The sequence below is a fragment of the Ceratotherium simum genome, chromosome 28, assembly GCF_057802395.1.
Source record: "Ceratotherium simum simum isolate JZ-2026a chromosome 28, ASM5780239v1, whole genome shotgun sequence".
In the NCBI taxonomy this organism is placed as follows: Eukaryota; Metazoa; Chordata; class Mammalia; order Perissodactyla; family Rhinocerotidae; genus Ceratotherium; species Ceratotherium simum.
The window spans coordinates 1753072-1768995 of record NC_141927.1 but is presented as its reverse complement, the minus strand read 5'-3'; the positions used below and the strand labels follow the sequence as shown (position 1 = coordinate 1768995).

Below are 15924 nucleotides of genomic sequence, written 5' to 3'. Positions count from 1 at the left end.
ACACATTTCTATCAGATTCATCGGAATCTCTAAAGGGATTCAAAATAAAATCATGATTTGACCCCGGGTTTTCTCACCTAGCACAATTCAGAATTTCTATAACCTATGCTTGATGTCTTCAGAGAGGGAACTTCCAGCCATATGGGCAAGACACTGTAGTGAGTTTAGGGCTGAATTTTTTAAAAAGTGACCATTGCCTAACAATATTTCTAACCCATTTATCAGTTTCACATAAAGATGGAACTTTGGAGAAATGTTGAGAACCAACCAAACCATGGCAGAGAGATGATCATCTCTTGTCAAATGAAATTTTAAGGCAACTTGAATTTTAACTCATATGCACCATTAATGTCTTTATCAACGCAAGGTAACATTATCCACTGTCATCTTATTGGGGGCCGGTCCTAAATTTCGGTCACTCGCTGTGACAACTCACCGATTGTATCCTGTGCCTGAATGGGGGGCGTGATCTCCGAAGGGTCACTCAGCCCATGCTTACTTGCTGACAAAACTCGGAACACATATGGTTTCCCTTCAGCAAGGTCAAAGACGGCGTACCGGGGGGACCTCACAGCCGTCTGGGCGTTGACCCGCTGCCAGGTCCCACTCCCAACCACGGACTGCAAGGACAAACAGGACTCAGGACAGAAAGCCAAGAGTTCCCCAAAAGCGTCTTAAAGGAAATATTCCATTTTAGCTAACCAACTTACACTTGAGGAATGTGGTAGTATGCTGCACATACTAGGCCATCAATAAATCTTTTCTGGATTTTATTATAAAGGAAGCCAGACTAGGTAAGAAATCACCCAAAGTTGGAAATGCTTACCAATAAAAATTTTTTCATGAAAGCAAAAAAACTATAGAAAACTTTAGGGAACCAATATATAGATTGTAGTTTCAGTAAAATGGAATGAACCATAAGTAATTAAAGATAATTTAGGAATATTTTCATAAAATTCCAACATAATTGATCACATTTCAGTTAAAATTTTCACTATTTTGCAGGTACCATGGTAGTAATAAAATGACAGCAATCTAAATAAGTAGCAATAGGGTAAGCTACATTATGATACATTCACAAACTTAAAAATGTAGCCATTTTAGTTATTGTGTAAAGGTCTTTAATCAGATGAGAGGAATTGTATCATTTTGTTAAATGTGATAGAGGATGCACACTGTATCTATGATATATCAAGTATATAAAAACCTGTAGAGAAAAAGCCTCTAAGTGTATGTACCTCATGTTAATAATGACTATTCGATAGGATGGAATTACGGTGATTTTCATTTTATTCTACATAATGTCTCTGTATTTTCCAAATTTTCTATATTGCATGTTTAATTTTTATCATTGATAATTACTTTTAAAACCTCAATTATGTGTTTAACATTTTTCCTATAGAGATAAAACCCCCTTTTTGAAAGGACTCCTAAGGTAGTAACAGTTGGTGCACACTGGCCCTGCGAAAAAGAACCATGAAAACATTTCAAATAACGACCCAGGCTTCTAGACATTAGATTCACGTTTGAAGGACAGGTTTTCTCTCATTTCAGCAAAAGTGAAGTCACCTTCTCGGACCTGACATGGGTGTCATGGTAGGAGGCCCCCACGGGCCTGCGTGTGTTCTCATCTGGGCGGCTGGGGGAAGGAGAGCAGAGGAGAAGGAGACACTGGCCAGGGCTGACCAGAGGAAGGACAGGGAGGGAGTAGGAAAACAACTGCAAGCTTCTAGAAGCCCAAGAAAAGCCTGGGAGCCAGACTAAGTCAGGAGCTGCTCATCCTTTAAGCAGGGACTGGAGGAGAGGGTGCCCGTCCGGGCACCTTCACGGGCCTGCAGGGCACAGCCCTGGACCACAGGAACACGCGCCAGGCACCACTGCCTCCACCACACAGAGCTCTCCATGGAAACGATGAGCCACTGGGCACGGAGCCTGTGGGAGAACAGGCCATGGCCACCCAGGAGTCCACCTAGAACAGAGAGCATTCCTCCACGTTGCGTGCGGAACCATCCTGCAGAGCTCACTGAGAGGGTGATGGTGCTCACAGCTACACGCTCAAGGGAGAGGGAAGCGGCTGGTGAGAATCAATGGTATTGATCACAGGTGCAGTTCATTTCACGCCTGGTCTTAACATATAATGGAAATATAGGAATAAACAGAGAAAAATAAATCACAACTAATCTTGTGGTTCTTTCAATGCTTGATAGGAACTAAGTCACCAAAAGACGATCTTAGAAGGATTGGGGATGGACTGTCCACCCTGGGCTGATTGCAACAGAGGGGGATGCAGCCCGTCCATCTGAGCTGTGTCCCCCTGCTCCACCGGGGTGTAGCTGAGTCCCGCCTGCGGTCTCCATGCTTCCTGGGTCCTTGAACACCATTCCTCACCTCAGGCTGTGCCGGCAGCTTCCTCTCCTACATCTACATGTGGTCTCCGTGGCTCGCCTGCCACAGCTGATTGCCACTGTTGGCTGTAGTAGTGAAGCAAATGAAGTCCTCCATAATGGAGTCCTCTTTTTAAAAATGTGTTTGCCAATACTGGATGTTTCCAGCATTGGTAGTAGATGAGTAGGGAAATGCCTCCGAGAAGGGAACACCTCTCCTGGGAGAGCACCACAACTGGGGCTGACCACTTGGATTTTCATGATGCAAATAACTATTTTATCACTCAGAGTTGACAAGCTAACCCTTTACCCTGCATACTTCTGGTTACAGCCCTCCAGGCAACTAAGCACCGCAGACAAGTGGTGAAGGCCACAGGGTCGTTATACACTCTGGAGTCTGAAATACTGTCCATTTCCATTTCTTCATCTAGTTGTACTATCCATTATTCTGTATTATGTATTATATGCTCATATTTAGTGTTATGTTCTATATGCGTATACTGTGTATATTGTATTATGTGTTATATTGTAATATAAATTTAGTATCACGAACCCATAATCACAGGATTTGTAGGACTTCAAAGGGTTTTCCAATCATGGCCCACAACCCAATAGCAGGTCACCAAATCTAATGAGTGGGTCACAGCCTGCATTTTTTAATGCAATAGGGCAGACTAGATTAATGTAGGAGAGAATGCACAGCATGAGATAAGGACATCGTATTTGGAATTATGTTGGTTATATACATTATCCGTGTGTGTGTGCGCGCGCAGAGCTGCAACACACAAGCTCTTTATATGTGTGCAGATCTAAAAAGTCTTCAAACCAGTGATTCTGTCTAACTCTGTGCCGTCTGAAGTGTGAACTCCTCTACAAGATCGCCACCAAGTGGCCACATGGCTCAAGAGCAGACTGAGAGCAAAGGGGAAATATCCTCCTGCCCGCTTCCCACAGCATCCTCAGCACCTGGGAGCCAAGAATGTTCCAGCAGGGAGAAAACGTACAGATCCCTGGGTTCAATGCCTCAGGTACAGTAGGGGACTCTGAAGCCTAGAGACGTGCAGTAACTGACTTGCTCACATGATGTTGGCACAGCCAAAACAGGGACACGATCCCCTGACGCCGACCTCCATCCCAGGACTCTTCTCACGTATTCACAGCGCAGCCCGTGCCTTTAGCTTCATGTTAAATGACAGTCACGAAGCTCTGCGATGACTGACAACTGCTCATCTTTAAAACCCGTGAAATAGCGCAACATGAAACCCTACAGAGATTCGCTTTCTCAGGAAACGTGACCACAGAGTACCTTCTCGATGAAATACATCAGCGGCTCCTTGCCACGGGGAACAGGCGGGTCCCAGCTGAGGACAACATATGTTCTGCTGATCTCCGAGGCGTGTACGTTGGTGGGAGGTCCTGGAACCTGAACTTCGCCTGGAGGAGTGGCAGATGCAGGGAGTACTGGTGAACCCAGGGCAGCCCGTGTGCTCCAGCACATCTGGAAGCACTGTCCCTTGGGGACATGACCGGGCTTTACAGAACTGCCATACCAGTGCTGTCCTGTGCTTCACTTCTATTTTGGGACAGTAAGCAAACCGCAAAGACTATTTTTCCAGTATAATGCACTGGTAAAGATCATCCCATTATTCTTGTCTCTAATATAAGCCAGTTCACAAGAAAAGAATCTAATGCAAACGTCTCCCAGAGTTTCAGCTGGAAGGAGGGGGAAGAATTTACCAAGAAGAAATAGGGCATTTAACCAGAAACGGAGCTCTGACTGCACTGGGAATTTGTGCAGAGCAAGTATTAGCAATCTGTGTTCTGCAATATGGACGCCTTGCAGAATGTGTCTGTATTTTCCCTCATGGCCTATGGCCCTCTCTGGTTATTTTCCTCATACTGTATGCCCTCAAAGCATTGAAACTACGTATCAACTTCTAAAGCACATTGTTTTTCCCTCCTGGGTAGATCTCTACCACATTAACAGGCACTGTAGTCTATGCCTATATATTTGAAATTGCAGAGTGATATCGATAAGCCTTTTGCAAATAACCGTGATAGAACATTTGCAATCAGAGACGTCTCCTATACCTCTCTTCTGACACGTGTCTTTTTTTAATACCATGTTAGGTGTCGGGGGCATTGTGTTTGGATATGAGAGCTTTTCATGAGGGGTGGAGGTTTTCCAGACCCACAGTCCCTGTAATTGCGATACAAAATATCATGAGCTTCCAATTAGATTAGCACATGATTAAAATGGTTCGAAATGTCCCCAGGACCTCTCTGAGCCCTTCCTGATATCCAATTGCGCCCTCAGGACTCTGCTGCCGGCGAGAAATTGAACAGCCACATGGAAACAGCACAAACAAGACTGGGTTTCATTTCATAAGAGTCCTGTTACGGAGAGCATCACATTTTACAGGCAACGCGGGCAGAGAAGCATGGCCGAGGCCTAATCTAGGAGCGCTCCGGCAAGTGGGTCGGATTTCAAACAAGGAGTCAGCGTGTCTCCAGGGAAGTGCCCCAGAGCACTGGGTACAGCGGGGCCTCAGGACACCCTGGGGGCCTGCTCTGGATCCACACGCTGTGCCCACACCTAAAGAGATCCAGAAAGAGGCACTAAAGAGAGAAGATACAGAAGACCCATCCTAGAGTAGTCTGCTGAACTTCCAAGACTGAATCATGGTTTATTTCAGAGGCGCCAGATGACCCAGGAAGCAAACCAAGAGGACCGAGGAGGCAAGGCAGATAACAAAAGCAGAGTGATCACGTAGACAGATGAACGCAGAATTACCTCTCACACACTTTTAGATCTCAATGTCTCGCTGTTTTTAGACCTGGCACATAGCTTCCAGGCCCAGAGAAAATGGAATAAGAAGCATTTTATTTGATGCCAAAGCAAGAAGAAGGAATCCAGTTTTTGTCAGCAGGGAATCCCCAATCAGGGTAAGATGCTTGAGTTATTAAGACTTTCAGCATCACCTGGCCATGCATGAGGCCATCCATGAGCCTTGGAGATCTGCAGATGACCCAAAAATGGACAGAGGAGGAGAGGATTCAAAATGGCCCTGGGGAGCCAAGGAGAGGGCCAAGGAAATAAACCGATGTCCATAACCAACACTCCTACAGCTGAGAGGAGAACTCTGAGAGAGAAAAAGCCAATGAAAGCAAAACAAGATGAGAGGAAATGACCAAATGCTCTACCCTGGGAGATTTCCACCACTCGGCCGCTGCTGCTTATTATGGGTACTACCCGATGCCTCTGCTGTGTCATCTTAGTGCTTCTCTGGGGCCCTGCTCTAATGAGTCACATCAACACTGGGTGAAAATGGAAATATGAAATGGAAATGGAACTCAGAAATGGAGCTCAGAAAAATACCAGGCTTTCCTAAGATCACACCGCTATTGAGTGGCTGAATCAGAGCCCAAGCCCAGGTCTTCGATTCCAAATCCTGCATTTTGTTCTGTCAACCCAAGGAAATCACAACCTCCACAACCTCCTCAAGGAAATTTTCCTCTAAGTCAGTGAAACATGAAGTTTATTTGGAATTTTTAGAATCCTCGAGATGACGGAATTCAAGAGAATACACAACTGTAACTGAGCACTGCATCATTCAGAGCAAATGACTAATTCAACGTGTTAGCCACAAATGACCTCGTCCAAGACGGCGCATTGAATGTTTGGAAACATGATTTTCCATGGAAAATAACATGGAACATACTAATCATATTCTACAAACATTATTAGTAGAATAAAAACAATCTCATTATATTCTGCACGGGCCTATTCTGGCCTTTCCAAGAATAGAGTATGCATTTTCTAATGGAGCAACTCAAGAAAGATTGGAAAAGTTGGATGATATTAAGAGAAGAGCATTGATATTAATTAAAATGTTTGCAGGAAGACACTAATAAAGATTAAAGTGACTAGAAAAACTTAGCAAAAAAACAAAAATAGCAGAGGAGCAATTTTTTAGCCTACAAAAGTAATGTTTCTTTTTCACTAAAACAAACGGCTTTTACCAGTTCTTTTCTAGCTAAAACAATGATAAAACAAAAAGATCGGCTTAGATGAAGAAAGGAGATATGAGTAGAAAGGAAAAGAACTTCCTAATAGCACGTTTTGAACCCAGAAAAGGTTTGCTTAAAAACATTATGGAATCTCTTTCTGTCTCTAAAGGTTTTTTTTTAAATTAGCAGAGGTATTCATTGTTTAGCATGAGTAAGGTAAACAGATGAGCCTTCCAAACCCCCATATCAGTGCACATGAGCTTTTATTCATACCTAGTTTGTTCTAGAGCTTGGAAATTGCCCATTCACTGCACGCAAAGCCTGCCACCAGAGAACTGAAGCCCTCTGTGGCTGAACTCCTGGCCAAGTCAAACAACCCTCCATCTGAGTGTCTTAGCCTCTGCCTTTCATGACCAGCTACACAAACTGCGCCTCAGGAATGCTTCCCAGAGGAAGATAAAACACAGCCACGTTCAAGAATGCATCACAAGAAATGAAGGGAACGGCCCAGGAAGCCAGAAAACCTGCCTTCTTATAAGAAAGGAACCATGAGAAGAAACATGAAAAATGTTCTGACTTTCTTCCAGCTGGAAATAAGATCTATTGTGTCTGTAAACCAAACTTCCATTTTACCAACTGAAAAACCAAGTCTTTGAAAATGTGTTATTTCTTTATTTGGCACTTAATGAATAGCTGCCTATTTATATGGCAACACCTTTAAATGTATGTATAAAAAGATAGGTGTTCTCTCTGAAAGGGCATAGCTCCTGCCTTGGAAAGGTTCATTAGATTATACTAGTTCATATCCCCAGTGCTTTCCACCATGACCTTTACATAATCCAAATTTCGTCATAGATATATGACATTTAAGTAGCTACTTATGTCTTCTCATTTTAGGTAATTTTTACCGAATTTGAATTCCTGCGTGCCCACGCAGGGTAATTCAGACCGCTTCTCTCCTCACTAATCCCATCTGCCTATTATGGGTGAAAAAGAGAACTTCCTTTTTCTCTCTCACATGAAAAACAGGTATTTCGTACAGTTTGGTCAACTACAAGAACGTTTCTTTCAATACAATTTTGAACTATTTTTTATTCATTCGAATATCTATGTTTTAGTCAGTTATTTAGGAAGTCAAAATAAGTCAATCTTTCCCAAATAATTTTCTTTTGTTATTTATTGGGCATCTTTCCTGGTTTCTGAGTTCTTCTGGAAGCGGGATTTTAACTAAGACTTTAAATGTTACCATGCAATTAACCGGAACTCAACAGGTATTCCTCTGGGAATTATGGGTTCTTTTTGAGATACTACAGAAAAATCTTTATAGGAGCAGAAGATACAAAGTTTCGATACCATTTAGGGGCAAATATGAAAATTAACTAACGAACTTCTGAATCTGCAACAAGAGCCCAAAAGTCCATCTCCTCAGGCAGTGGCTCCCAATTAATTTGAAATCTACTTTTTAAGTACCTATGAACTCTAATTATAAGTCCAATGAAAATCTTTGGATTTCTGATTAATAATGCTAGATTCTCCTTCTTAATAACTCGATCTTTTCAGCTATCTCTGGAAGGAATAGTAAGGAGAGGAAGTATTCATAAAATCCAACACAAATAAGGGAAATGCAAACTTTCAAACCAAGAACACTATTAGACAGGAAAGACTCAGTCCATTTCAGTTAAAAGGCGAGGAATAAAATTTTTACTTAAAAAAATAAAACAAACTACTCTTCCACTGATGGAGTCTGAGAGGAAGGACCCCAGCACCAGTAGTAATCAAATCTTAGATTCAGTTGGGTTTTTTCTCAATAAGTCCCCGAGAGAATGCATTATGTGAACCCAAATGAAAACAGCGAGTCCACATTGACTATACCCGGATTCTGATTCTCACTCTCTTGTTCTGCCTTGCTTACTTTTTTTAACTTCCATAGACGCTAAGCTTGCAGGGGTGACCTACACTTTTCAGTTTTACATGTAAAGAGTGTACCCCACGTGGGTGTTTTTTCTCCATCTCTCTTGTCTCTAGTTACAACCCTAAATTCTGCGGGTATGAGCAGCAGAAATGAAGTAGTGAAGCACTACTTACCTTCAGATTCATCCTCATACATTACAATTTCTTTATCTCCCTCCAAGTGGACTCCTGCAGAGAGAAAGGCTGATGTTCAATTTGACATTCAAAGGGTTCCTAAAGAAAACACTGGTTTCCCGAGTTGAGTACAAGGTCTGGATCGCCTTCGCATTACGATTACAACATACTCACTACTCTGAAATAACCAGATTTGATATTTTGGAAGCAGTCTCAACAATATTTAGTGCTTCTCAGCTCTTTGTATCGGATTCAAAACACCATGCGCATAAGGAAAATATAGTGGCTCACTTAAAACCATGATTTAGGGCCCAATCCCACTAAGGAATCTGTGTCGTGTGAAATTAAAATTCAGAAATAGAGCAGCTTGGTTTCCACGCCTTCTGAGTCTCATCATGTGTTGAAATTCTACCATCGATGGACTAAGAGCCAACCTAACGGGGTTTCAGTGAAGAGCATTAGGTCAGTTTCAAAGTATAAACGCCAGCCTGGCTACATCCACTCTAAAGTGACATTGACGGAGCCATCAGAGACCACGCAGTATCGCTGCCCTAGTTCAGCCCATGAAGATGTTCTTAAAGCTCGTGTACACTGGGGGCAAAGGAGAAAGAACAAGTCACACAAAACGGCCCCAAGTCTCCCAGTCCTCGTTGGAACTTGAAATTTTATCGACCTACCTTTTAACCTTTTCAGGTCAACGGGGTCAAGGGCAGCCACAGCTTCAGAGACTCTAGAAGGCCTGCTGATCCCCGCATTATTGACCGCCCTCACTCGGAATATGTAAGACCTTCCTTCAAAAAGTCCAGTCACAGGGTATTTGCAGATTTTCACAGGGGCATCATTGCACTGAACCCAATTGTCAGTTCCCACTTCACATCTTCAAATTAAAAAAAAAAGGTAGAAAATAACAAATATGTGAGTCTAATACATATATACAGGTATACACATACATTACACATATATATTACATAAGCAAAACAATTATAACAGGAAAATATCTTACATTGGTAAAATCGATGCTGTCAAAACAACTATTTATACAAATAGTAGTATAAATGTGTGTGTGTGTGTGTATATATATATATATATATATATATATATTGCCCTGAGCCATTATAATTTATAGCTGAAAATCAATTCCTGCCTTCAGTTACATTTAGGCAAAGTCTCCTCCAAAAGTCATTTCAGATCCATCCTTGATAATTCTTTTTCCAATTTACGTGGCAAAATCACAGGGCTCTGCCCTAAGCCCCCAGCACGCCTGATGCCAAGCCAAGGAAATGGAATGGCCCCTCCCTCCATGTGCCACACACGCATCTTACTCTACCGAGCCAGTGGAGGGAGTTCTCATTGGAATGTTGGCTCACAGTCTATTCCAATGATGGTAAGATGTTCCTTTCTAGAACGCTTCTCATGTGGAATTTGGAAGTCTTTTCAAAATATTAATCAAGTCCTGACCAGAAACCTGAAAATGTAGAAAAGAGTAACCTCCATTTTTCACGGGTTGAGAAATTTCAGGACCAAAACTTCATGTCAAATTCCCAGGAGAAAATAACAAGCTCAGGAAATTGATCTTTCAGAGCTGCTCAGCGTCGGGGTTGTACATTCGCTTTAGAAAGAATTGAGTCTCTTTCCTCCTGACTACTGAGAATTTTTAATGAAAGTTCTCTGACCCACGTGTGCTGACCTGTTTCAGCCAGAGTATGACAAGGTCAAAACTGAGAGTCTGGCAGGGAAAACCTCAGCCTAAATCAACAACTGGCAAGGGTGGGAGGGAGCTCAGGAAAGGACTGCCTTCCGGATCCAGAATGTTCCACTGCCTTTATCTTCTTTAACCAGGGAGAGAGGAGAATGGATTATTAACTTATTAATCATTTTTGCCAAATGGTTGGAAAAATTATCAAGTGTTGCAGAATAGAAAATGGCTTTTGTTTTTTGTTTTTTAATTCAAAGTAAAGCCTGAACAACACCCTCTGCAAATCTGACTCCAGCATATCAAAATATTACCCCAACAGGGGCCGGCCCGATGGTGCAAGCGGTTAAGTGCACGCGCTCTGCTGCGGCGGCCCGGGGTTCGCTGGTTCGGATCCCGGGCGCGCACCGACGCACTGCTTGGCAAGCCATGCTGTGGCGGCGTCCCATATAAAGTGGAGGAAGATGGGCACAGATGTTAGCCCAGGGCCGTCTTCCTCAGCAAAAAAAGAAGGATTGGTGGATGTTAGCACAGGGCTGATCTCCTCACAAAAAAAAAAAAAAAAAAAAATATTACCCCAACAGTGAATATTTTACCTAAACAAGTAGCTTTGTTAGGTTGGAGAAGAGAATTTAATCAAGATAATGCCACAAAAACCAAGCTAATTGATTTTATTCCTGAAATAACCATCTTGTTTTATTATGTTTTATACATATAAAATTTTAAATTCCTACCAGGAACGATTCTCTTATAACCCAATAGTGTAGACCCTACTGTCTTTCATCTAAATTCATTTCCTTTGACTGTAATTTCTTTCAGTGATTGAAATGCATATTTGAGGCATAAATTGCATATCCAATAAATTCACTGGCCCTACTGAGTTTCATTCCCAGGCTATAAGTGCTCTATCAAGGAAAGGAGCAGGAAAGAGTTAAAACTCTATTGGGTTTAGTGATGACCTACATTTAAGTTACTGACTCAAAGATAAATTCCAACAATTTTTACTTTGAATCTTCAATATTTTTAACTTGGAAACAAGAAGAAAACTTTATTATTTAATAGAGAAGAGGAATAGGACTTTGGGTGTGAATGAGCTGGCACTCTCCTTAGCTACGTCTCTCATCCTGGTCCTCGGGAGGAGGAACAGGGCAGAACCTACTCAGACGGAGCCTCATTCCCAGCCCCAGGCTGAACCCTCTGCAGAACAGGGAAACCCACCTCACGCCTGGAGAGGTAAGATGTGATTTGATGCTGGGCACTGAACAGACAGACAGAGCTCCAATTACAACACAAAGAAATCTAACGTGGTTACACTAGGTCCCGCCTATTTGGCAATATTTACCAATTCTCTCATCAGGAGCGTAAAATGACCAAAATAGTGAAGGACCTAGATCCCATCAAGAATGGTGTCATGAACTTGAGTTTAGACACCCCCAAATATGCTGTCCATGACAATATTCGTTTCAGGAACATTTCCATGCCTGGAAGAACGCAATGGACGCTCACCGATCAATGAAGTAGCCGATGACGGGGCTCTCGGTGGTGGTGTTGGGTGGCTTCCACGTTACAATGACATAATCTCGGTTGGCATCGTGACACTGCAAGTCCATGGGCGCGCCAGGAGCCCCTGTGACCAGTGGGTCAGCGTCTGGGTGGGGGAGGAGAGAAAAGATGTGTGCCCAGGGTCATGTAGAGGGGGCTCATTTTGAAGCCTGTTGACAGCTTCTTCCAACTCAGAACTCCACCTGCTCCCTTTGGCCCACCGTTAAACCCTCACATCCACACGACTTGAGTATTTTTTTACTGTGATGGATTGGTGACAAGAAATATAAACATATTGATGAGTTTTTTTAAGAATTCAAAACATTCTGTCCTCTACAAAATGCTCGAATCTATTATTTTTCATAATTGGATCCAAACTTAAAGTCCACCTTCTCTTGATGGCATGCTATTAGGTAATGTCGTGTCATCAAAAATTTGCTGATGAAACCATAATGATAATGTGGCCTTTTTAACACCTGAGAAATATTACCTTAGACACTTTCATATTTCAAAATCCTTAGAAGATCTGAAGATTTAAAAATGTTTTTCCTGCAAGTTGTGAGCGAGTGTTTGGGTCCATACTCGATTTGTTCATTTCTCAGCCTGTTTGTGATCACAATGCAATTAGGTTTGGTTTTCAAACTTTAATTACACCAGCACTGAAGGCCAACAGAGCTATTCAGAAAGTTAATACACTGAACATTTAATTCCCTTATCCAAAATACGTGTTTACTCAGTAACCATGGCTGTTCTACCTGCTTAGCAGTGTAAGCATTATACAGTTTCTCGTCCGAGTCTCCTCAGCATATTAAAAAGCTAAGAATTTCTTGACATGGAGCCAAATATTTTCTCTCACATTCAAAATCCTCAGAAAGTAATCAGAACAGTTGAACCCCCCCAAATGTGTTGGTGGAGCGGAATAAGCAAGGCAATTTCAGCTATGTTGTATTTATTGCACTTTTATGAGGCGAAACATCTTGCCAGGAGGCATACACAGAGAATGGAAGGTACGTTTTAATGCCAACCTAATAAAAGTGGTAAAACTTTGTGGAAGTGTCTAAAACCCCAGCCTCGTAAGCTTATGTCATCATGTGGGGGAGGGGAGGGTGAATGCCCTTATTTGTTCAGCATTTGTTCTTTTTTTTTTTAAGTATTCCCAATGACACGGCCCTTCCTTCATGCTCTGATCTAACTGATCTGGTTTGGGAAGGACGATACACTGACAGGGTTGTTCCAGGCACATGTGCCCTGGAACCAGGCAGGCACAGAGGTGTGGGAAGCACTTCAGGCCAGTTGGTCAGAATGGAGGGCATAGCAGCCAGCAGATGGCGCAGACTGGGGAGATGGGGCCCCGGGATCAGGACAGCAACCGCCAGCCAACTAGAGTAGAGTGTGTCCATTCTTCACAGCGGTTCAGCTGTGCCTGGTGAGGAGGGGCCTCTAAGACAGAGGCTACAGGGTGTCTGGGGCAGGTGCTGAGAAAAGCCTGAGGGAGCCCATTCAGAGGTGCTGCCTCCCCAAAACACGGGGCTGCCACTCTGCAAGGGGGCACTCCAGCTCCCAGCTCCCAGAGAACCGAAACCCCAGCTCTTGCACTTGGAAGAGGTTCCCCTGCCTCTGAGCCTCCACATCGTCACTGACAAACAGAGAACAATAAGAATTTTAGGTTACATATACATATGTGTGTACATATGTATGTACATATGCATATACATATATGTACCTGTATGTATATGTGTATATATACATACAGGTACATGTATAAATATATACATAATTTTATCCAATTCATAGATCCATTTATCCATTTTATATATAATATATATAGAATATGTATATAAATGAAATGTACATATAAATACACACATACATATGTACACCTATATGTCTATATATGATAGGCATTTATCTATAATATATATATAAAATACATATATCATATCTAACACTGTGCTGGCGTGTGGTGAATTTGCTGTGCTTTTCACATGATGGGATCAGTAAAGCCTTCCCCTGGGGCTGCTGTGAGAGTCACACGACCCTACATGGACCGCTGAGACAGAGCACTCAGCAGGTACAGGCAGCGTGACTGTCTTCAGCACACAGTTAATTGAAGTCAGCGGTAATAATAACAGCAGTGGTTGCCGCCATCGTAGACTTGGAAGCAAGCCTGGAGGGAGGGAGAGGAACGGGAGACACAGGCGGCCCCTGCTCCAGTCCCCTCTCCACTCTTGTGCGAAATTCCCTTGAGCATTAGTAATTCAGGTGTGCTCTCTCTTTGGAGTCGTTTTATAAATTCTAGCAATTTTATCAGTGATCAGACAGACAGAAAGCTCTGATTCTGACCTATTCCCAATTATATCTCACTGATTTCATGGACTTATTGTCAGGATGCGATCCGATGTGTAGCTAGGAAATATCTACTTCACCATCTGGAAGTGTCCACGGAGCAAAGTCACCCTGCTCCCCCTTCTGCTTAGTCCTCCATCTGCCCGAGGTCTCCCCTCCCCGTGAGGCTCAGGCCCTCCCTGGGACCACATTCACACCCGGGCCGACGCACCTCTCACAAACAGGAAGGCGCTGTGCTCTCTGATGCCTCCTCGAGACACGATCCTCAGAGTGTACAGACCTTCGTCATCCTTGTTCAGGTGGCTGAAGGACAGCGAGGCCTGGCCCTCCCCGAAGAACATCTTTGTCCACTTGGACTCTTTCAGCAGCACATCTGGAAGAGCACCCAAATGCAGAATTTGCTTCAGAAACCACCAAAGAAATCAAAGACAACATACGTGGACAGACGTGCAGGCGTGGTGGGGCAGGACCTCCCAGTGCGACACCAAGGAACGAAGCTTCACTTCATAAAAAACTGAAAGCTGTTTACACAGAGGACACACGAACAAATGAAGGATCAGGAGGGAAGAAGAATTTGCAGCACAGGACAAAGGGTCGATGTCGAGAGTATAAAGATGGAGCGTATCGTGAAGGGACCGCTGGCTTTGCCTTCAGAGCACTTGCTGCTTCCCAGCTGGAGGGCTCCTGTCTGGGTCCATGTCCTCGTCCATCACACAGTGACCCTCATCACATCTACCACGCTCCGTTTCATTAGAAGTAGGTGCTCCACCCTGCAGAAAGCAAGCAACCTGGATGCTGGCATAGAGAAAGGCTTCCGTGAGGTTCCTGAGATATAATAAAGTACCAACAAACCACAGGTCACAAGGCAACGGAACTGAAAAGGCAAATTGTGAAAGAAGAAATGCCCATGACGAGGAAGCGTATGAGAAAATATTCAACCGGAAATCAAGCAAACTCAGAGTAAAATAACAAGAAACTGTTTTCCAACTAATTTTGGCAAATACGAAACAAGGCAACACCCACGATTGGGAAGGGCGGGAAGACATGTCATCCTTCTCCTTCTGGTCGGTATGCGGGTACACAGGGCAAGTAGAGAGTGTTTGTCAAAAGTCTTAAAAGATGCAGGCAATTTTGGACACCAAAATACAAATCTAAGAATTGTCCCACGGTAACAAATAGTGGCGCGTGATGAGGCTTTAATTCCAGAATTGTTTATACCAGAAAAAATACAAACCAACTCAAACAGTGAAATACAAGGCAAGCATGGACTATCCACATAAGGAGATACAGTGGCCTCTGGCTAATGCTGTCGAAGAAAAATCAGTGCCACAAAAACGAGTGTATGATAGCTTATTAAATGAAAAAAAGAGGGGGCCGGCCCCGTGGCTTAGCGGTTAAGTGCAGGCGCTCCACTGCTGGCGGCCCGGGTTCGGATCCCAGGTGTGCACCGACGCACCGCTTCTCCGGCCATGCTGAGGCTGCGTCCCACATACAGCAACTAGAAGGATGTGCAGCTGTGACATACAACTATCTACTGGGGCTTTGGGGGAAAATTAAATAAATTTTAAAAAAAATTTTTTTTTAATAAATGAAAAAAAGAGATTTTAAATTGAATACATCTTCCCTGCTTTAATATATTTGTATAGATACGGAGATATACCAACCACAAAGGGATAATAGTTATTTTTGTTAGAGAAATTATAGTTTTCAGGGGGTATTTTTTGCAATAAACATACACTTCGTTACAAGAAAAAGGAGTTATTCTTATATTTTTAATTTTAAAAATTGGCATGTATCAAACTTGACCACAAACCCCGGAGTCCTCTGGCCCACAGCGCACAGACGCAGGACGACTTTTGCTCC

General features: G+C 43.1%; 1 protein-coding gene across 2 annotated transcripts in view; it reads right to left on the bottom strand.

Moving 5' to 3' along the window:
• The window catches only part of MYOM2 (myomesin 2), an 87970-nt gene that overhangs the window by 49407 nt on the left and 22639 nt on the right, over positions 1–15924 (bottom strand). For both annotated transcript variants that reach the window (XM_087418644.1, XM_087418645.1), the window contains 6 exons: positions 14273–14434; positions 11680–11821; positions 9158–9357; positions 8481–8534; positions 3691–3818; positions 437–620 (listed from right to left, as the gene is read on the bottom strand). In XM_087418644.1, coding sequence (XP_087274770.1) covers positions 437–620; positions 3691–3818; positions 8481–8534; positions 9158–9357; positions 11680–11821; positions 14273–14434 — 870 coding nt within the window. The remainder of the gene's footprint in view (positions 1–436; positions 621–3690; positions 3819–8480; positions 8535–9157; positions 9358–11679; positions 11822–14272; positions 14435–15924) is intronic.